At 32.4% G+C, this 22,963-nt stretch overlaps 2 protein-coding genes, 1 non-coding gene and 1 pseudogene across 5 annotated transcripts; 1 reads left to right on the top strand and 3 right to left on the bottom strand.

Moving 5' to 3' along the window:
* Nucleotides 1–3,003: 3,003 nt before the first annotated feature.
* Nucleotides 3,004–3,075, bottom strand: TRNAW-CCA. The gene has a single exon. It is a non-coding gene; the product is annotated as a tRNA-Trp (tRNA).
* Nucleotides 3,076–4,156: 1,081 nt separating this feature from the next.
* Nucleotides 4,157–11,497, bottom strand: LOC110028338 (annexin D3-like). Of its 3 annotated transcripts, none has more exons than XM_020730153.1 (7): nt 11,411–11,497; nt 11,202–11,319; nt 10,982–11,127; nt 6,114–6,341; nt 5,269–5,481; nt 4,702–4,797; nt 4,157–4,507 (listed from the first exon to the last, which is right to left on the bottom strand). In XM_020730153.1, exons 2-7 carry the CDS (start codon nt 11,275–11,277, stop codon nt 4,307–4,309), a joined length of 960 nt encoding a protein of 319 aa, XP_020585812.1. In that variant the 5' UTR covers nt 11,278–11,319; nt 11,411–11,497; the 3' UTR covers nt 4,157–4,306. The 3 variants fall into 3 exon arrangements, with proteins under 3 accessions (XP_020585812.1, XP_020585813.1, XP_020585811.1); XM_020730154.1 differs by having other exon boundaries at nt 11,202–11,310; nt 11,411–11,464; XM_020730152.1 differs by lacking the exon at nt 11,411–11,497 and having other exon boundaries at nt 11,202–11,380.
* LOC110028339 lies at nt 8,318–8,620 on the bottom strand (annotated as a pseudogene).
* A 6,584-nt stretch (nt 11,498–18,081) lies between the features above and the next one.
* LOC110028337 (annexin D4-like) lies at nt 18,082–21,858 on the top strand. The gene is made up of 6 exons (XM_020730151.1): nt 18,082–18,308; nt 18,406–18,571; nt 19,078–19,293; nt 20,031–20,255; nt 20,680–20,751; nt 21,408–21,858. Exons 1-6 carry the CDS (start codon nt 18,157–18,159, stop codon nt 21,603–21,605), a joined length of 1,029 nt encoding a protein of 342 aa, XP_020585810.1. The 5' UTR covers nt 18,082–18,156; the 3' UTR covers nt 21,606–21,858.
* The last annotated feature ends 1,105 nt before the right edge of the window (nt 21,859–22,963 follow it).

Below are 22,963 nucleotides of genomic sequence, written 5' to 3'. Positions count from 1 at the left end.
ATTCTTTTTTTTAAAAAAAAAAGCTACAATAGCCGCCTTAATTTTCTTAACATTGGCTTTTCTACAGTAGTTTCAAACTGCCTTTTTGAAACATAAGCACATTTCCCCTCATCTTCAGCAAAAATTATTAGGTGCAGACACCGCACGAAAAATTTGCATACGATGTCTGATCTAGACCATCAAAAATATAGAATGGGCCCCACTCTAACAATTAAAAAAACAAAAAGATGTATTTCAGTGGTTCATATCGAACATCGCACGCAAATTTACATGTGGTATCCGTACCTAATAAGCGCTCAATCTTGAGAAGGAAGCTACTACATCAATTAAAATGAGTAATAAATTAAAAAAAATTAAAATAAAAATAATTATTATTTAATGATTATCACTGCATTTTTAATCAGTGGGATTATATTCATTTGTGCATTTTGGATTAGTTTTTCACAATTTCTTTTATTTTTTTGTTGTCATATCATTGTTTGGGAAAATCATTTGCTTTTTAAAACTTTTATGATAGATTTTCCACTCTTAATTTTTGGGCCTTTTACATTGTCACCCAATTCCGATGTATTTATATATCTAACACCTAAATTTTACCATTTTAATCTATACCACCTAACTTTTTTATATCACATAAAAATATAACAACTTTCCAAACGATGAGACTGTGTTTTCAAAATGTTGTTGCAGCAGATAAGCTGCCCCAAACACACCCGTAGTCAGCTTTAGATCATTTTAAAAAAATATAGTTCTTTTTGGGGGAACCATTTCATGCCTAAATAAATAAATAAATAAAATTAATATTATCTTTCAGGTTAATATGAAATATATATATATATATATATATATATTCCATAATATTTTTCATTGTAAATAAAATTTATTTGAATCCAAGGCTACAATGAATGAGAATCATTATTTAGGCCCACTCTTAAAGCAATGGAGGGACCATTTTTTATTGAGAATTTTAAATTTTAAATTATATATATTCATATATAGAAAATATATTATCAAATTAAACATATGATGTCTCTTCTTCTTCTTTTTTTTTTTTTTTGCTAAAATAATAACCCTAAATTTTTGTTTCTTAATTTTTTTTAGGAATATTTAAAGTCCCGATTAAATTTGAATAAAATAAAAAAGACAAGCTTTACACAATTTTATTCAAATGTGTTCTATCAAATTAATATAATTAACATCATTAGCACATATAAAGGGTCAAAATAAGTAATCCAACTACAAGCCCAAAATGTTTCATATAAAAGTCTAAATTATGTTGAAATAATCCTTAAAATTAGGCTTATATAGACTAAAAATTTGATCCTAAAAAATATATTTTTTTTTTATGTTTTTCTTTTTATAATATTGATATTTAATGGTGGATATAATCCTTGGGATATTGGTTTCATCATTTTTTTTTTTTTGAAAAAACTCAATAATTATAGAGCTAAGAAAACCAAATCTCCTTTGTTTAAAAAGTGCTTTTGTCTAAATAAATAATTTATAGTTTCTCTATATGTATTGATAAAATTAGGAACTCATATAATAGAAATAATATTACATCAAAAGTTCTGATGTAAAACTGCATCATGATTTCAATCATAATGTGTCACATGTAAGGTTTCGTTTCATTGAATACCAGAAACTAAATAGTTTAATGCAATACGAGGTCAGGTCGTACACATGATGCATTGTGATTGAAGTCCAAATGCACATCAGTATTTTTTTCCATTTAACAGGACATATATGTGGATATCCATTAAGGCCCAATTGCACCCTCTAAAAAAAAAAGAAAAAAATTGATAAAGTTAAAAAAGAAATATTTTTTAAATATGTAAACTGAAATAGCATTTATGGTTAAGGGCCACTAAGAGATCAATAGATCCTCCCATATCTACTAAAAATCAGTAAGATTTGAAGTCTTCAAAGCTGACAAAGTCCATGATGGTACTTTAGGACAAAATAATAATAATAATAATAAAATAAATAAAAAATTGTGTCCGCACATCTTGACCTTCAACCACCGACCGACACATCGCCATACATGTCATCAATGGGACCGTTCAGACGTCTAGACGAATACCTTTCCCTTTTTTTCTTATTTGTTCTTAACAAAAAGAATCTCTTGTGGTCGTATATTGCACCCAATAATAATTAAATGTTAATAGAAAATGGATATATTTAAGTTAACTAAAATGACAATTTATCATATTTTCTTGTGAGGCATTACAATTGTATTCTCCTAGAGACTATAATTATAACATATGAACAGTTAAAAAAATGTTATTTTTATATTAATGAGAGTAAATCGTTGATAAGTGTCATATGTACCACATAATTATGTGTAAAATAGATTTTTAAAAAAGAAACAGAAGAAGTGTTATTGCCTCTTCTCATATCACATTTTTTATGTAATTACATGACTAGCACGTAATATTTATATATATTTATATCATATAAAATTTATCACGAATACTTTTATGATTGGCAAATCCTCGTGTCAAACAGGACAAAAGTTTATATCAATTGGCACATTATGTCGATCCACCATACTATAGAGTCGATCGTCATTTACCGATAAGTGTTAGGCCTAATTTTTCTGTACGGACTCCTGACGTAGCTGTACATGCAGAGAAAGTTATTCCGAAGTTATTTTCTGGATTATGTTCAGTAATCTCGAAACACCCAAAAATAAAAACCTATTAATATCCACAGCACATAAAGCTTTGTCAAAGTCAGCAAATACACTGGCCGTCTAGACACCTGGTTGAGCGCCCCGGTCAATGTCCGTCCAATTCCTTTGGGATCCCTGCTCACATATTTGTAGTATATAAGCTATTTGTTAAAGAAAATTAATTAATTAAGATACAGTTTTTTCAGGCAGTGGTATATATTTGAAGGTGTTAGATCCGTAAATACATAAATTGAGGAGTATTTATGTAAATTATTCATATTATTTAAAATAAAACTACCAATTAAAAGAAAAATACAGGCGGTGGGCTTTGAACCCGACGTGAATCGAACACGCAACCTTCTGATCTGGAGTCAGACGCGCTACCATTGCGCCACGGATCCGCCTATGTTTCTATTTAACATTATATTATATATATCCATGTTACAAAAATTTTTTATAACAAATAAACAAATTTTGAATATCAAAACATGTAAATACATAAGAATTGTGCGGTATGGAAGTAAATTTTTTCTTTAATAGTGCATAATAAATCACATAGAAAATTAGCTTCTTACTATTAAGCCAAACATTTTCATGTATTCATGTCTCTAATCATAAAATATGTAAATACTTTTCTTACAAGTTCATCTTTCTCTATCATTTCTATATGGCTAGAGTTTTTCTTTATTCAATTTTTTAAAATTTTTCATATTGAAATGATTTATAATAAACTTTATTTAGACTAAATATGGTAATAAAATGAATATTTTTTTTCACTAGAAAAAATTAGTATCGGTCACAAAAACTATCATAAAACTTGTTTTTTTTTCTAGAAACATCTCACATCTATATTTATGATAACATGTCACTAGTTGGTGAGCTTTCGAGCATGAGACATTTAGATGTCAAAGAAACACCAATTATCAGGCTATCATCTTATATTGAAAAAGCCAAGTTAAAATAGTTAAGTACTTAGTGTCAATCAGGAAGAACGGAAATCAGACAGCTAAATTAAGAGTTTTCTATAATTAGAAACTTCTTTATTTTCAATATCTTTATTCTGATTTATTTTCCTTTTAGCTGAATATTTAGGTTAGAAATATGTATTATTAAGTTGTCTAAAATAGATTATGCACTTTATACCTAAAATAGATTATAAAATTATTATATAATGGAATGAAAGCAAAGGAGAAGGCAATGGAGCCTATTTTTCTCAAAACTCTGACACTAAGGCTCAGATAGAGGCAATTGAAAAAGAAAACTTTTTTGAGAATTATTATCATTTTTATAATGAATATAATGCAAAAAAAAAAAAATTCAAGTTTATTTTTAAAATCTATAAAATATTTAAATTAATTCTAAAAACTTTTTAATAAAGCTGAAATATTTCTCTTTCAGCTTTAGAAATGTAAATACATAGGAATTGGGTGATATGTAGGTAAATGCCACCTATTTCTTAAAGAAATCAAATACCAGCTCTCATAAAACTACCACACATCAATAGAACTAATTATAACAGATAATACGCAAACAAGTATAATTCTTTGCAGGCCATTGATTAAACTACTAACTAATTATAAACTTTCAAAGATTTTAGTCCTTTGCTAAGGCTAACATAAACTTAAAATTACACTAATTCCCACCTATCAGTGTGAGCTGGAAATCCCTGTAATAACCAGAGGTGTCTCCAACAACATCATCATGAAGAGCTTTGTTATATCTGTTCTTATACTCCTCCTTGATCAGCTTCATGTCGATCTCAGCTCGGGTAACAATGGCTCTTGTGAGAGATTCCTCATCTGTTCCCAGTCCCAAAATTGAGCTTCTCACAACCTGGTTATGACAAAATGGACCTATTCAATCACCATGAGACAAAATAACAAATTGATTGAGAATTTTGATATTTGAGTGAGAATTTGAAAAATGGATGGAGGGTGTTAAATTTATAAATAAGAATGTTTCTAGAGCCATGTATGTGATTGCATCTTGATTAAAATTCTTAAAAGTGAATTTAGAACTTGTATTACCTCAGCAAAGTGCTTTTCGGGCGATTGTAGGCAACGGATAGTAGCTCTGATGGTCGATGTGAGTTTGTTATCGTCACTAATGTTGCACTCTATGTCCTATTCATCCAAGGTTATACAGTCGTGATGTTGCGAAATTGGAGCGGAGTACATAAAAAGAAGCAAAAGAGAATAACACGAAAAATTTACGTTAAAAACTCCACATGAGAAAAATCACAGGCAGAATATTTACTATATTAAAAAAAAATTACAAAGTGGACACATACCAAATCCTAAAGATATATATATACCACTCAATTCCTATGTATTTACTTAAACTTCAATTTTTACATATAAGCCGCCTTACTTATGCATGAAAATATGTATTTTAATTTCTAAAAGTTAAATGTTGGCATCTTTTCTGAGATAAGAAATATTTGGGTTGTAAATGCCCCTAACTATTATGGAATAACTTAATGGATCATATCATACTTAGATTTTACTGAAAGGGAAAGAGAAAATTAGTACAGTCTCTGCAGCTTGTGTTTGGTATGTTCGCAAAAATATAAGTCAATTCAGCAAAGTACGCACCTCGCCGATAGATATTCCATATTCTTGCTTATAATACTGGAATGTAGCTCTAAGGTGAGCCTTGCTCCTTAAGCTGAGCACCCGAATAACCTCATTGTAAGGCTGCTGCTGCTCTCTTATACCACAAAAGAGTGAGTTTGCTTCAGATTTCACCAGTTGCTCATCCACTTCGTCCCCTTCATATCTGTAGGAGCCCACAAGACTCAACAAAAACTGCAGAAAATTTAGTTTTCTTAGTGGCAAAACACATCATTAAATATTAAATATTAAAGATTGCCGCATTAAGTGCTGTTCGGTTTGCTGAAAAATAAATACAGTGTAATTGAAATGCAGAGTATGTGAAATACTTTAACATTGCTTAGTTTGGTGTAAATGTAAATGTGAGTATCTACAAATTTATGTTTAGTTTGAAGAAACATGAAATTAGTGTTAGACAGACTTGCCGACAGCGGCAACGGCAGCTGGTAACAATGCCCGCGGGGGCAACGGCAGCTGGTACCAGTGCCTGCGGCTGGGGTCGGCAAGTAGCCAAGGGCGGCAACAGCGAGAGGGCAGCGATAGGTGAAGACGGGCAGCTGGCAAAGGAGTTGATTAGCTGCAATGGTGTTGCGAGCTGTGGTTTGGAATGTCTTTGAAAATTGCCTATATTTAAGGAATTCAGAATACACCAATTTTGAACTGCAAGGTGATTTTACACTGCATTCCATTCTCATCATCCCAAACACTATAATTTTGAAAAGGCCTACATTTGATTTACATTATAATACAAATACAGGAACCAAACAGCCAATAAATAAAAAATATTATTTCCTTTCTAAGGTACTGAAGCTGCTAAAGCACCATACCTGCTTTAGCTGCCCTTGTCGAGCAAATTGAAATTCAATATCTTCTTCAAGAGAGGAATTAAAGAGGGAGCAGTAGGTTTGTCTCACTTCAATCAGATGCTCCGATGATGACGAACAAGCTATCTCTAAGACGACCCATATGTCTCGATCTCCCTTCCGCTGTAACGCCTTATGTGCCAGCTTCGCGTCCCTTATTGATGGATGTTCAATCCATAAGATCACAGCTCTCTGAAAAAGCATAAGTGTGCTTCGGTTACACATCACATATTGTTTGAAATAGTTCCATTTATAGCAGTATGTATTGCACTGAAAATCCTTTTTATCATTTACTTATGGAAATTCTATTATAAAAGTTGGAGCATGGATATGTATGAAAATTTTTCCGTGGGTTGGTAGAGCTTTTGATAGTTTTTATACACAAAGTAGATTAGGAGTAGTTCTAAGTCAGGAATAAGTTAAAGAAAAGAACTTCTAATTAATTAATAGGCAGTGAAGTGATCAGTGGTTGCAGAGATCAAAAAAAAAAAGATATCAGAACAGAAACCAATATAAAGATTGAAAGAACAGCATAAAAACTGCTAATTAACTCCTAAGACTCTTTTGATTAGAAAGTATATACATGTTTATGTACCTGGCAATCACAAAAGATGAGATTGTGTATAATTAAAGTGAGATGGTGAATTAATTGGTGAATTGTGATATGTAAATGTTCAAGCTCCCAAACAGTAAGTCATACAATACATAGCACTTGATCAACATGCATAAAATTGGTATTAGAGCTTTTCAGTTGTGCTAGCATGTCACTTAAAAATTGTGTTGCTATTAAGGTACTTCGGTAGATTGTGCGAAGGATGGGATAGACAACCTTGCAAAATTAGTTGGTTGAATTAGTGAATAAACACAAGCAATTGTGTGTTGTAGTTAAAGCACAAATTGGCACATAAATAGAGTTCATGAGGACAAATCTGAAGTAGATTCTAATTACAATGATGAACTTGTTCATTTGGATATTAATTTTAGAAGGGGATATGGAAATCATCTTAAAAGACAGTTTAAGTTTTAATAAGGATGGTTATGGAAATCTTAAATGTCAAAATTTAGACATAAATGATGACATAATAATAAAAAGTAAAGTTGAAGGGTCTACTTATGATAGTAAGTTAAGTTTATTCTGAAAAATTTGCTATTAGGTGTGGGCTCAAAAAATTCGTACTCTGGACTTTAGCTGAAAGTTTTATTTGAAGTTCAGAATGTCAGATTTTTAGATAAGACACTACCCAAAAAGTATCAAAGTTATGAGAAAAATAGTCTGAATACTGAATAGGCTTGATGTCTTTTCCCTTTACTTTCATTTCATTAAATAATAATCTTACAATCTATTTTAGGTAAAAAATAAAGTACATAATCTATTCTAGGTAACTTAATAATATATATTCATAATCTAAATATTCAGCTAAACGAGAAATAAATCATAATAAAGATATTGAAAATAAATTAAATAAGGAAGCTCCTAATTATAAAAAACTCCTGATTTAGCTGTTGATTTCCGTTCTTCCTGATTAACATCCCCCTCAAATTGATGTTGATTGATCAAGAAGTATCAATTTGCTAACAAGAAACAGATAACATTGTCGGGACAAAAAATCCTCAAGCAGTGAGTGTCGAAGCCGAAAGTGTCGAAGCCGAAAGTGTCGAAGCCCGAGAGTGTCGAAGCCTGAGAGTGTCGAAGCCTGAGAGTGTCCAAACCCGAGAGGGTCGAAGCCATGAATACTGAAAACTAAGATCTATGGTTTGCCTAAGCTGAAGCCATCGATCTAAGAAGGAGTGTAGAAGCTGAAGCCATCGATCTAAGGAGTGCCGAAGCCGAAGCTTAAGCGGACGAAGCGAAGCGTAAGAAGCAATCGAAGAAGCCACAGAAACGATGCATAGCGAAGAAGATCCGAATCAGACGAATAATAATACAAACATAACAACCCTTCTCAACCCAAGTATCTTTAAATTCTACAATGAATGGATTTAGCACTTTAGAAGAAGTTTCATCTCTTAGTGAGCAAACCTACGACATCTATCTGCCTGTCGAGCAAGTCTGATCTTCTTCAAGACAAAATTCTTCTTTTCCACCTTGTTCTTCAAGAGAAGAGCAACAAACATTTCATAAAGAGCCCTAATTCCTAAGAAACACATGATTCCAGAAACAACTGAAGCTAACCACCGAAGCCATAACGGGTGTGACCCTAATGTTTGAGGGCATAAACAACATCCATGGCTGTGACAGTCTTTCGGCGAGCGTGCTCAGTGTAGGTCATAGCGTCGCAGATGACGTTCTCAAGGAAGATCTTGAGCATGCCTCGCATCCCCTCGTAGATCAAACCACTGATGCGCTTTACGCCACGGCGGCGAGCGAGTCGATGGATCGTTGGCTTGGTGATGCCCTGGATATTGTCTCGGAGAACCTTGCGGTGGCATTTGGTTCCCAAGCCCTTACCTCACTCGCCTCGACCCAACATTGTTTCCTAGCTTCGACGAACTGAGGCTGTTTTTCTTTCACAGAGCGGTAGAAGGCAGATGGACTAGTCGAAGATGAAGCAGCCAGAGTAGAGGGAGCAGAGCACGGTAGACAGGTCTGACGAAGAAATTAATCGACTGAACAGTCGAGGCAGACGATCAAGCGAAGCAATGGAAACAGGCACAACAATCCAGGAGACCAAACAGTTGAGGTCGAGCAAGCCAAACGAGTAGGCGAATAGTCCAGACGAAGCCGCCGAAGCAATTGAGCGGCACATATGAAGAAGACGATGGTTTGAGACAAAGCAAACAAGTGAGAATCAAGGCAAAGAAATAGTTTCTCCCTTCCCTCAAGAAGGCCGGCGGGAAGGGAGACTTGATGGTCCTCCAATAACTATCGGTGGTTAGAGCAAAATTTTTGCTCTGATATCATGTCAAAATTTTGAAAAAAATAGGATGAATACTGAATAGACTCAATATCTTTTCTCTTTGCTTTCATTCCATTAAATAATAATCTCACAATCTATTTTAGGTACAAAATAAAGTGCATAATATATTTTAGGTAACTTAATAATATATATTCCTAATCTAAATATTCAGCTAAAAGGAAAATAATTCATAATAAAGACATTGAAAATAATTTAAATAAGAAAACTCCTAATTTAGCTGTCTGATTTTCGTCCTTCCTGATTGACACAAATTTGGGCCATATTTTGTTATAATTTTTTTATCTGATTCGAGGTTTCTCATAAGTGCGAGCCTCTATAAAAAATTTTCAACACATTACATCACTCATGTAGTTTGAGGCCTAATACCAAGAGAGCAGTGCACCTCACCACATCAAATCACTCATGCATAATTTTCAAACTTCAATGGGCTTTGCATAAATATTCAAATTTATTTTCTTTAAGAAATTACTACATATTCAAGCAATCCATCATTTGAACAGAACAATCAAGTTCAATTTGCATCTACTAAGGTAATTACCATAAATTTAATTAGGAAAATAAGGAAAAATGAATAGCACTCAACAAGCAACAAATTGGCTAGAAACAAATTGAAAAATGCCAAGGTTCTAGGCTCAAGTACCCACACTTCCCAAAAAAAAGAGAGAAATAACTACATTTGTATCTAAGACTAAGATTTGTGTTAAGGAATATTTTAGGGGATACCAAGCTATTCATTTAGTAGAAACTTGCATAGAAATATAGATAAAAATAATGAAATTAATAATTTTCATGAGTTTGAAGAGGAAATTATTGATTATAAGAAAATTTTAGTTGATATCGGTTCACCATGTGATGTCTCATAGCTACAATTAAAGTCAAATGTAATTCTAAGAGAACTATATTTTTTCAAACATATCTCAAACATGATGAAAAAATTTGTGAACTTATAATTGATTGTTTCTAAGTCTATCATAACTGCATGAATTTTAAACTTGAATCCCGATCAAAATTAGAAATTGGCGGATAAAACTATTATTTCTGTCTCAGAGATGTTTAATATTGATTTAATTAGCTACTCATACTAGATCTGTCATGTGTGGATGTTGCTCATGTTATTTTGAATAGGGCTCGACCTATTAATGTAGATATTACTTACTTTAAGAGATCAAGCTAGTGTCATTAGGACTACTTAGAGAAGAGGTTTGCAATTTACAAAGCATACAAGTTCAAGTCTAAGAAAAAAATAGGTGCTCCTAATGCATTGAGAAAGTATTTGAAGATTCTAAGCAAACATAAAAGAAAGTGAGTAAGGCTGTGAATTTAAATTTAAGATCCATTATTTGCTCGAAAATTGATTCAAATTTTGGCTCGGATAGGGAATGGATAAAAAAAAACAAGCAGAGCTATAAGCCAAAATTTTGGATCGTTAATGACCCTAAAAGTGAGTAGGTAGGGATGTGATCTATGTCTCAGTAGTTGTGGAAGTTAGTCTACTAGAGTCACTAGATTTAAAATCAGAATTTTTATCAATTAAATTTCAGAAAAAAATGCCAAATATTTCATCAGTTATGTAATTTCCCACTGTGACCATCATTTGAACAAGCTCCATAATTTAAATCTGTACAAAACAAAGGAAAAAAGAAAAGAAAAACTGATATATGATTATGAATATAATAATGATTATAAACGCTAAATTCAGTTTCTTATTCCCAAAATTAGCATTTCAGCAAAGTTATCAATAAAAAAGGTCATCTCTTTACAAGAAAGACACCAAACCTAAACCAATCGAACTCTATAACTATAATAGTCTCAAAACAGCCTAAAGAACATGAAGAATAATTAAAAATGGCGAGGTTAAAATTTTCAAAACGGTTTTGTACCAAAGCAATACACAGAAAGCTTGCAATCTCAAACCTGGAAATCGCCGGAGAGCTCCGATTGAAGGCGTTCGATTAGGGATTCGTTATACAGCTTAAAATAGCAACGGGTAATCTCCGCGCGATTGCGGGCGTCTCTGTGTCCCAAAACCTCGATAATGGTCTTTCCGTTCGCACCGAACCCTAGAAACAAGGTGATTGGTTAAGAGTGGAAGAGAAAAGGAGGTCACTTGGCATTACAATTGGATACGCGTTACCTTGAAAAGCCTTTCTCAGTCTCTGGCAGTCTTCTTCGGGAGAAGGGAGAATCGCTGGAATTGAGAGCGTGCTCATCTCTCCGTCTCTCCTCCTATTCCTCTAGTTTGTCTGAACTCCCTGAAACGTTATGGATTTAATGGAGGGAAAGGAGAGAGTGGAAGAAAACAATGGCAGCCTGATTTAATAAAGAAATCTCTTTTAATTTTACCATGGCAGCTCGCAGCTCGCAGCTCGCTTGCCCTGTTCTGTGATTTGACTGGTGCAATAACTTGGTGGAGCAGTTGAGGTTGGCTTCATATGCAAATTTTAATTTTTACAGGATTATGTATTTTGGGACGGGGATGTAAAAGAGTTTACTCAAGTTCAACTAATTTAACTAAATACAGCAATGAGCTCGAGTTTGAGCAATAGCTCGAATCAAGTTCGAATGATAAGCTCAAATTAAACTCAGTGTTATTAATAGCTAGCTCATGAGCCAGCAGTTGGCTTGTGGCAAATGAGCTCAAGCTTGCGCTCTTTGCTTATTAAGCTCAACTCGTGAGCTTATTAACGAGTCAAGTTAGTCGAGTTTGTGCTCATGAGTTTGCTTTGCTAAGTACCTAATTTGAGGATAGAAAAAATGAGAAGAATTGCACAACACATAATTCCTATTTAGTTACTAATCTAACATTTAAGTTTTAAATCTTATATTTATATCAATTTTATCGATTCATGAAATTAAATATTTTATATTTTAAAGATTAAAATTTTGATATTTATGATATGATATGTAAATACATAAAAGTTATGTGGTATTATTAAATACCCCAATAAGATGCATCAATAAGATTAGCAATTGATTTAAATCAAACATCAAAGAAACATTTGTAATTAGAAATTGAGATCTAATTGAGTTGGCTGATGAGTCATGATTCAAGTCTCACAAAACTTAAATTCAAGTTCCTATTATATATGAGATGCTCGGTCTCAAGTTTCGGTTCAATGAGCTGAACTCGTGAGCTAACCAACTAGTTGTGTTTTAGCAGGTTCACAAAGCAGCTTGATCTATGTTGCTAATAGAATATGTAGTATAAATAAGTAACCTACACTAATTGTATATTTAATATTAAGACATTAAATTTTAATGTAGATTTGCACTTGGAGAATTAAGGGTGCTTTTGAGACCGTGATACGGTGGCTGTGCAGTGCCGCACATCAGTTTTTTTCTGTTTGGCGAAACTGTATTTTGTCTGCGTTCTCAAAAGAATGCAGCTAAAAGTTCAATTTTTCTGTCAGATCTGGCAACCTACGTTGGCTGCTATAACACTACAGTCTGACTTTTTCAAAAAAAAAGAAATTTTTGTAATATCACCATAGTGTTTAGAACAACAAATTCTTCTTTTGCAACTTCACAACTGATTCAAACAGCTGCAGCTGCCTCAAACAAGCCAAAAAAAAAATCATTATTGATGTGTGCTGAAAAATTTGTGATGGTGGACTAATAAATTACCGTCTTATTATTGCATGAGAATTCAACACACATTCAGATAAAAGACAAACAACCAATGAAGACAACAAAATTTTTTACTTACAAACCTCATAAAAAAAACCCCACGGGGCTGACCAAGCTAAAGAGTTACACTACAAATGATGATTACAGTTGTAACTACCATTTTTAGAGGGAGGAAGGGAGGGGGTGTGATGCTGAACTTCAGATTTGTGTCGAATGGTATCTATATAAATGCCCATATTATTAAAACGCTTAAAGATGTGTTAAAATTTATCAATTATTGTGTAAATGGAGAGAAAGAGAAATATGCAGAAGAGATGGGCAAATAAATATTTTTTTTCATTTTTTTTATATATTAAGGCATTAAAGATACGTACTAAACGTTTATTTCATGATTACTAAAGTTGGGTTGTACAGGCACCAAACCATATAATAATAATAATAATAACTATCAGGTATGACCAAATTTTGAGGTCATATAAAATACGTTTTTAATTTGGAGCATTTCATACACGTACCACTCAATTCTTTTCTATTTACATATCTAACATCTCAATTTAACTTTTTACATTTATACCACTCAAATCCTTCATATCATTTCAAAAATATCGTCATTTTAACTTTTAAAATGTGAAATACGCATTGTCATGTATAAGTGAGGCGGCATATGTAAAAAATAAAATTTTGGTGTTAGATATGTAAATACGTAAGAATTAAGTGGTATGTAAGTAAATGTTCATTTTAACACATCAAACGGCCACCGTTTTAAAATATAAAAAAATTATTGAAGTCATTATATAATATGTTTTGGGAATTCAGCTTCTCATGTTCATTTCATCCCTAAAATGAAGAGAAAAAATGTGGAAGAGATGGCCTTAATTCATATTCATTTGCATGTTTACCATAAACATTTATTTATTTGTTTATTTCACTTATTAATTTAGTTAAATATTAAAGAGATTACATCACACATTCTAAACATGTATTATGACCACAGAAGTCGAGTCAGACAGGCAAGAACAAACCAAACCATAAAGGAAGAATTAACAAACCAAATAATATGACCAATTATTAAGTTCATTATAGACAATATATGATTTAAAGACCTTATATATTGTGATAGTTACAAGTCATCTGCACGTTTTTAGGAATTTATTTAGGGTGATATTATTAAACACTAATCACATTTTGTTTTGTTTTTTGTTTTTTTAATGATTGGTTACCTATAGAAATGAGTAGAATTATTGAGAAAAGTCTACATGTTTGATTTTCTCATGCATGAAAAAACTCACTAAGAAAGGTTTAAGGATAATTAGTATTAATTAATTTTGTTTCGCTCAAGAATAAATTATCTAGGGAGTATGAATGTATACGGTTATGATCAATGACATTTAGGGTCCGTTTGGGGCAGCTTATTTGGTGCGGTGACGTTTTGAAAACGCACATGACCTGTTTAGGTAAACTGTGTTTTGACAGCTTATGCATTTTCAAAACGCTGAAAACAGTGTTTTTACACCGCAACTATCTGACAGTTTTTTTTTGTAGCGGTACTGCTTTTCCAAAAAAAAATAAAAATTTGTAATAGTCACCGCACCTAGCTTATCAACAAATTATTTTAAATCGGTTTATCAGCAGATTATTCAATAAGCTGCAACTGCCCCAACAAACCCTTACTGAATGCCCAAAAAGATATCTCAATTCTACTAAGGCTTTGATTGTTTTGTTGGAAAATGAGGAAAAAAAAAGTTAATATAAGTAGTTGTTTGAAGTTTTCTTTTTTATTTTTTATTTTATTTCACATAAGCTTCTCGCATATAAAAATAGCCTAAGCATATAATTATTTCTTATTTTACAATATATTTTATAGAGATACCTATAGAAATGACTAGAATTATTGATATTAGTTAATTGTTGTTTTTCTTGCATTGTATTTACTAGATGATGATATTATTATGTTTGAGAGTGCAATGCATACAAAACAAATAATATATATATTTTTTATGGCTAAAATAAAATGAAAATAAAATTATATTATTTTATACAATTTGAAACTAAAATTTTCTAAACAAAGCTTTTCCTCTCTCACTCTCTCTCTGATGCTAACAGCCCAAATTGCATGAAATTGAACTAGTTACAGTTGAGGTCAATGGAAGTAAGGAGGACCCAACAAATGTAAAATCAATATGGGAAAAAGTAAGAGTTTCAACATCTAGCATCTCATCCATTCATATACTTTAAAATTGAAAAGTGAACAAAATATTTTGGAAAGTAGACAAACAAACAATGTCAAATAGTATATCCATCAAAGTTTGAAGCAAGCAAATACATTTTCGGCCACTTGTCATTCAATTTTCTTATTTTTAACCTTTTACGAAATTTCATGTAATATACCAAGTTAGTAGGGCTATCAGCTTTTGAATTATGAATTTTATTACTTCTCTTAAGTGCAATATTATAAACTAACACGCTCATAAATAAACTTGAAGCTTCCTTAATATATGTTGCTCATGAGAAGTGTTGAGCTTTAGATTTTACAATAAAGAAGTTTCAAGGAGAAAGAAATAAGGGAAGTAATCTATTTAATCATTAAGGGAAGTAAACATGTTTAAATGGAGCATATAAGAGGCAACCCTCTATTTCACACAAGTTTGAACAGCTAGGATTTAAGAACATCACATAAAATGATTTATTTAGGTTTCTTCATCGAGAGGCTATCTTTTTGATTGTGAAGTAGCTTGTCTATATTAGAAAAATTCATATAGCTCTAACATTAATAAATTTACCAAAATTGACTAAAATCGGGATACTAAGGAAAGATCAAGTTTGTTGATATCAACACTTTAAGCATACACAAGGAGATTAAAGATAAAATGCATGCTAACTTACAAAAGAAATCTTTTAACTATGTGTGATTAAAAGGTGAGAAAGAGTTAGTATTGACAATAGTGAAAGAGATCCAATGATGCACATGACAGGCAAAGGTTAAAGCTCTCTGCAAAAATCTTATTCCTTACCAAAGCAAGGAAATAGTTCTGAATAGATTTGCTAAGGGCATCAAGTTCTTATTAGTAGCTAAATGGGTTAACATAGAATCTCTTAAATATATTTCATGCTGCATATAATGTTGAGAAGATTAAGCTCAAAGCCTCTTTTATTCTAAATAAGGTTGTGTAATACCACATTATAATGTGATGCCTCTCAATAGCTCCCATACTATATAATAATTTACATATAAAAAAAGATAGCTTTCTTAACATGTATTTTGACAAGGATAAAGACAAGAACTAATGTTATATATGATAGAAAGTAAAGGATCTAGCAAAATGAAAATGATCAACAATGGATAATTTTTTTTTCTTCAACCACTTAACAAAGATTCACATACCTTAATTAATATATTATCTTGTTAAGGATAAGATTAAGATATTCTTAGAAAGAGTGATATGATTAATACTAAAGAAAACACGAGGAATATAATTAGTTGTCCATGGTGGTTAGTGCCAAGAATGTAACAAATAAAAGAATTAATTGTTTATGATTTTGATAAGAAAATATATACTTTTTAGGACCAACTTCTAATATATAATAATAATGATTAAGTGATTTATAAATTTAGTTACAATTAATCATAGAGTATTTGTCGCTAGTTATTTATTTATTTATTTTATTTTATTTTGGGAGGACATTTATGATACAGTTAGGGCTGTCAAAAAAGCTCGTTGTTCGCGAACAGTTCGTGTTCGGTTCGTCAATGAGTTCGTGTTCGATTCGTTCGATAAGTAAACGAGACAAACGCGAACAAATTTTTTTCGTTCGGTTAGTGAAACGAACCAAACACGAACAGTGATGCGTTCGTTCGTGTTCGAATCATTATTGTTTGAAATATAAAATAATTATATATAAAATAATAATAATAATATATTAATATACTATAGTAGTAATATACTAATATAGATATTGTATATTTATATAATATAAGTTATATAATTAATATATAATATTATTTTTATATATTAATATTAGGGATGTCAAACTGGCTCGTCGTTCGCGAACAGCTCGCGTTCGTTTCGTGTTCGACTCGTTCGTTAAGAAACGAACACGAGCTTATTTCAAACAAACTAAATTTTAAACGAACCGAACACGAACACAAGCTTTGTTCGTTCGTGTTCGGTTCGTTTACACCCCTAGATACAGTTAAGTAAGAATGCATATTAAAAAGAATGATTAATAATAAAAATATTTAATAATAATATATTACTTATTATTACTTAAGAAGAAATAAGTTTGTCATAAGATTGTTTTTTAGTAGAAAATTAGTTGTAAATGCTTCTTAAGCGCTAGGATTTGTTATTTGTTTAACATTGTAAGCTTGTTTGGTTTCATTTGATTAGGAAAACATTTATAACAATTTCTTAATTTTTTTTATTATTAACTTAAAAAATATTTTTTTGTTAAAATTATATAGCTTCATCTCATAGATCCATTAAAGGTTTTATGAATGGTAGTTGAAGGGGACAAAGCCATTTGGGAGTAGGTCTATGAAGAGCCGGAATAAAATTCATTGCTTCATGATTAGAAAATAAGCTAAAAATCATTAGGTTAAGATCTGATTTATAAAAATATTATTTGACAATATTATTTTTTTTTTGGGGCAATTACATACGGACCACCCGAAACTTCTTATTTACAAATCAACCACTCTATTTCATCCATTTTTCAAATTCTCAGTCAAATATCAAAGTAAAACTCCAATGCATATTTTTCATTTTAACGTTAATACATCCGTTTGGCGTTTAAAAAAAAAATCATGGTTCATGTGTAAATATCTAAGTTTTGGATGGGCTGTATGCACATAACCCTATTTTCTTTTTTTTTTTTATAAAGATTGGCACGACAGCAATCTATAATTTAAATAATATAAATCTTACCTACTTAGAAGTTAGGTTTTGTATTATTTAGAAAAAAAATATAGTGTAAATTGCATCTTTAAGGGTCTGTTTGGGGGTAGTTGCAGCTTTTGACCGCAACCAGAAAGCTTCAGCTCACCTAGATAGGTGCGGTGTGAAAACACTATTTTCAGCGTTTTGAAAATACATAAGTTGTCAAAACACAATTTATTCGAACAGATCGGGTGCATTTTCAAAATGTCACCGCATCAAATAAACTACACCAATCGGACCCTAAGTAGTTTAATTTGTAACATATTGATTGAATATAAAATGAAAAAAAAAAGGAATTTAAATGTGCGTTCAAAACTTAAAGCTGGGCTCCCATGCAATAGTGGCCGTGGTTTCAAACACGTTTAATGTACCTAAACAATCAGCCAATTTTAACGTTATAGGAATCAAACAAAGGCGATAAAGCCATTAAAATTATCAAATAAGAACAAAAAATTTAAAATTTGACCGCAAAATGCCTGAAATCTGAAAGCCCTCCAACTTTCTCCTATTAAAAAGCCCCCATTGATGAGCTTGAAACTCAACTTCTCCATCTTCACCTCCCCTTCTTCTCAGTACTCCATTTCTGGAGCTAAAGGAGCAATAAAGAGCAGAGACATCAACCATGGCTCATTCTGTCTTCGCGGAGGAATGCAAGGAGCTCAGCAAGGTCCTGTCAGGTTTGCTTCTTATCTCCCTCCTCTTAATGGATTCCAATCGTAGAAGAATTGGATCTATTTCCGTTCTGATATCTGATAAAAAAGTGATTTTGATTAGGATTGGAAGGCCTCGGAGTGGAAGAGAAGTCTGTGGTGTCGGCAATGGGGAGATGGCTCAGTTCAGAAAAAGCTTCGGTGGTCTGTTTAAGGATGAGACCGGAAGCTTTGTGCGAGTTGACCTTGATTACTGTCATTTGCTAGAGTTGGAATTTGCGAGGTTTAAGGTATAAATTTTGTTTTCCTTTACTTGATTGGAGTTTCCAATTGTTTTAATGGTGGGTTTACTCAAATTGTTTATATGGATTTGCAAGGTGAGATTTTGAATATAATATAAAAACACAAAAAAATAGAAAAAAGAAACAGAAAACAAATGAACAGACTTTTAAGGGGTTTTGTAGAGATTGTAATGAAGCTTGATTTCTTATTATTTCCTACTAAATGATAAACCTAACAAATTTTATTATTTTTAATCTGCAATCTCTTCACTCCAAGCAACCATTTGATCCCTAAGAGGCATACATACTACTGAATTCTTATGCATTTAAATATCTAACACCTAAAGTTCAACTTTTGCATATAAAAATATTTCACCTTTTATAAGTTAAAATGGTGATATTTTTTATGTGATAGAAAGATTTGGGTGGCGTAATGTAAAAAGCATATTTTGGGTGTTAGATATGTAACTGCTCCAAAGAAAAATTTAAGTACTTATGCGGAGAGCTCCTTACAGAACCTGACTTTTCAATGGGCAATGCATCCATCGGAGAGGGATGCTCGTTGGGCTCACCAAGTAATACACAAAGAGCTTTCCCCTGCAATTCTTGTGGAAATCTCATGCACTCGATCGGCAGCTGAGCTTTTAGGGGCGAGGAAGGCGTATCATGTCCTCTTTCATCACTCGCTTGAAGAAGAAGTTGCCTATTGTATCTCTGGAAGCCATGCCAATGTACGTAATTTTTCTTTTTGGAAGATTCATACACATACCACTCATTTATTAGTTATTTGGAATTCTAACACAAAAACTTCAAATTTTACATATATTTATCTCACCTTATCTATATATGAAAAGATGTGTTTCACGTTTTTTTCAAGTTAAAATAGTTGTATTTTTGATGTGGTATGAAAGATTTGGCTGGTATAAAGGTAAAATGTAAACGAACACTCTCTTTTAGCTCAAACTATCTATATATCAATTCAAATAAATCACATGATTCTTACTTAAGGAATTAATAGGAGAAAATCGTTGAGCCGGGGCTCCTTCATCAGGCGACCAAGCGGGTTAGACCCGAGCTAGTAGAGGCACGTGCCCCCAATTCGCCTGTGTTAGATTCGCCACAATTTTTTTGGCTCCTCTTGGGTTCAATGGCTTCATTTAATTTGCAAAAGAGAAATGTGTCAAAATGATCTCTTGACTCTTTGCAATAACTCATTTTAACCCAAAGTCTATAAAAATATCAATTAATTCTCCAAACTCTTTTATTATGGATTGAAATAGTTCACAAAGAGGGCTACCTTAATCCCTATTAAAAGTGTCTAATACTAATTTGACAATTTTATAAACTCTGAGACTAAAATGGTCCCATGCAGATTTACTCTCTTGCAAAATATTACCAAAAACTTATGAGAAGATGAATTCATCAAATTCTAACCAAGCTTTGTCTATGATTTCATGCATGGATATAGTTTCTGGTCAGGCTTGTGAGCTCCTACAGATATGAAGGCCCTCATGTGAACGAAGGAACAGCAAAATCAGAGGCTAAGGCTCTGCATAACGCTGTTCAGAAAGGAGCATCAGAAAGCCTCGTAGAAAATGAGGAGATTGTGAGGATCCTGACTACTAGGAGCAAGCCACACCTAAAACTGACCTTCAAGTTCTACAAGGAACTGTTTGGGAAGTCCATAGAAGAGGTTTATTGCTTCTTCCTTACTTCAAGCTAAATATTTTGTATATTATGTAATTAATATTTCTCTACTTTGCTTGCATTTTACCTCTGTTTGTGAAGTCAGTATTTTTATGGAAGATTTACATATATACCATTCAATTTGAATGTATTTACATATCTAACACCTAAACTTCAGTTGTTTTGTATATGCCACCTTATCATGCATGAAAAGTTGCATGTCACTTTTTAAAAATTAAAATAGTTGTATTATTGATGTGATGTGGAAATTTGTGGTGTTACACATGTAAAAAGCAAAGCTCAGGTGTTAGATATGTAAATACATAAGCACTGGGTGGTAGGTATGCATGTAAATGCCCTTATTTTCATTAGTTTTGCATTTTTGTTATTTGAACTGGAATTTAATTATAAGTTTTTCATGCAATGAGTAGGATCTTGGAGATGTGCCTTTCATAATAGATGCAGTTGAGAGCATCAACTCAGCTCCAGCATATTTCAGCAAGGTGAGCAATAAAAAATTCTTGAAATAATACATCATATTTGGTCAGCCTAAAAAATTCTAAAATTCAGTCTTGTTAGAATTTTTTATCCGATTTTTTTTGGTCTTGTTAGAACCATAAAACAATTTGGCAATATAAAATTAATAAATGAATTTGACACGATTAAGCAAATAAAAATAAAATTAATTAGATTGAAATAGCATGGGAGGGAGGTGTGTCGCCGACACTATCCTTAGCGTAGATCAAGTCTTGGATGGATTTGTTTGCAGCTCTTGTGTTTACTCGTAAGATGCAACCTGTCCTCTTGTCTTGATTGCTCATGCACCATGATTGATAAACAAAACTTCGAACTAATCGCATCTTTAGTTGCCCAAAAAAGAAGTGGAATGAAGGAATGACTAGAAGTTAAGTTGATAAAGAAAGTAGGAGAATATTCAGAATTGGCTCAAAAATTTCACAGTGCAATCTAATTTATGATTTTTTTTTTGTGGGGACCTATGATTGTAGTGGATGGGGCTCAATACATAACCCTAAACCATCACCACTTCTAACTTCATTTTTTGAAACTTTGCCTGTAATTTTTCTCATCCATAAATTTCCAAGTAAATTTTGGTGTTCTTGCAAGTGATTTTCACCATTATATACTTTTGGTTTTTCAGTTGATAGAGAAGACTTTAAAAGTTGGAGCAGATAATGACACAAAAGAAGCTCTGAGTCGTGTGATTTTGTCGAGATCTGATGGAGACATGGATGAAATTAAAGAGGAGTATCTGAAGAGATATGGAATTAAACTTGAAGATGCTTTAAAGAAATCCACCCATGGTGTTTATAGGGATGCCTTGCTCTCTTTAGTTTAAGTCAAATAAGGAGCTGCTGTTTGGTTTAGTCTTTGGAAGCAGGAAGGCTGAAATTAAGGTCTTTCTCTATTATTAATGTTTTAGATTTCGTGTTAGGGAGAAAATATTCCACTTGGTAAATCGGATGTGTGGTTGACGGGGTGAATTACACCATGTTCGGACGATGAATGTATTATTTTCCTCATATTAGGAGTTTATTATTTTCTTACATTTAATGTGTGCTTGAGAGTAATAATAAGTTTGTTTTTGGAAATGAGAAGCACATAATGGTTTATGTGGATGTAATAGAATGTTTTTATTTTCAAAGTAGAATGTCATAAGAAGCTTCTTTTTATATAAAAATAAAAGAGGAATAATTCAAACTCATTGATTGCTCAAATTTGATCTAAAATAGTCCCTTGATTTTTCAAGTTTTATCATTTTGAATCCAAAAATGTCAGAAATCACGCCCAAGGTTTAGAGAGTTATATAAGAGAGAGAGAGAGAGACAGAAAAAGAGATAGTACAATAATGAACTGTAAAAAAAGAGTGTCCCCCTTATTAATGACATGGACTCTCTATTTATAGGCATAAGCCCCAACATTACAAAAGTGCATATTAGTCCTCTCATCATTGATTTGTCAGAGAGACTTTTTGATAATTTACAGAGATATTTGCATATAATAAATTTAGAAGATTGGCTCGATCGACAAGATGTTCATCGACCACCTACTGAGCCTTGGCTCTGTCGACATCTGATTCGAGAGGAAACTCCTTGCCGATCATCATGATGGCAAATTACTACCTTGTGAGAGATCTCCTAGCACACTCTATTGATCTCCTGAACAAGGGTCTCCCTTCGCCAGTATCCAATTTAGATGATCATCTAAGAGTGCTTGATCAGTCATATCTTCTTCCCAAGCCGTTCATTTGTCTTGAAAATCGTGTTGATATATTTCACATATACATATATTTGTACGTCTTTGACGTTGCTTATGAGATTGTCGTGGCTTCTCAATCGTATGAAATCATGCAATTAAAATTAGCGCACACACTTTATAAAATGAAGAATCGCATACCTTTTAAGGCTTTTGCCTTCCAAGGTTGTGCTTTCCAAGGTTGTGCCCTCTCGGGCTTATGCCTTATAGGAGTTTTATATGAACTGATACCTTTTGAGACTTGTAGCCTTCTAAGATCTTTTATCTATCTGTGCTTTCTGAGGCCTGTAGCATTCTGAGGTCTTTAATGTACATGTGTCTTCTGAGTTCTTTGATGTACCCGTGCTTTCGAGGATTATAGCTTTATGAGGACCTTGAGTGGAAATCCTGTCAAACATTTACTTTTGTGGAGTCTTTCTAGTGAGGACTCAGTCCACTACT

Source organism: Phalaenopsis equestris, unplaced genomic scaffold (genome assembly GCF_001263595.1).
Source record: "Phalaenopsis equestris unplaced genomic scaffold, ASM126359v1 Scaffold000511, whole genome shotgun sequence".
In the NCBI taxonomy this organism is placed as follows: domain Eukaryota; kingdom Viridiplantae; phylum Streptophyta; class Magnoliopsida; order Asparagales; family Orchidaceae; genus Phalaenopsis; species Phalaenopsis equestris.
The sequence above is the reverse complement of the archived record's forward strand: the minus strand, read 5'-3'. Positions and strand labels throughout refer to the sequence as shown.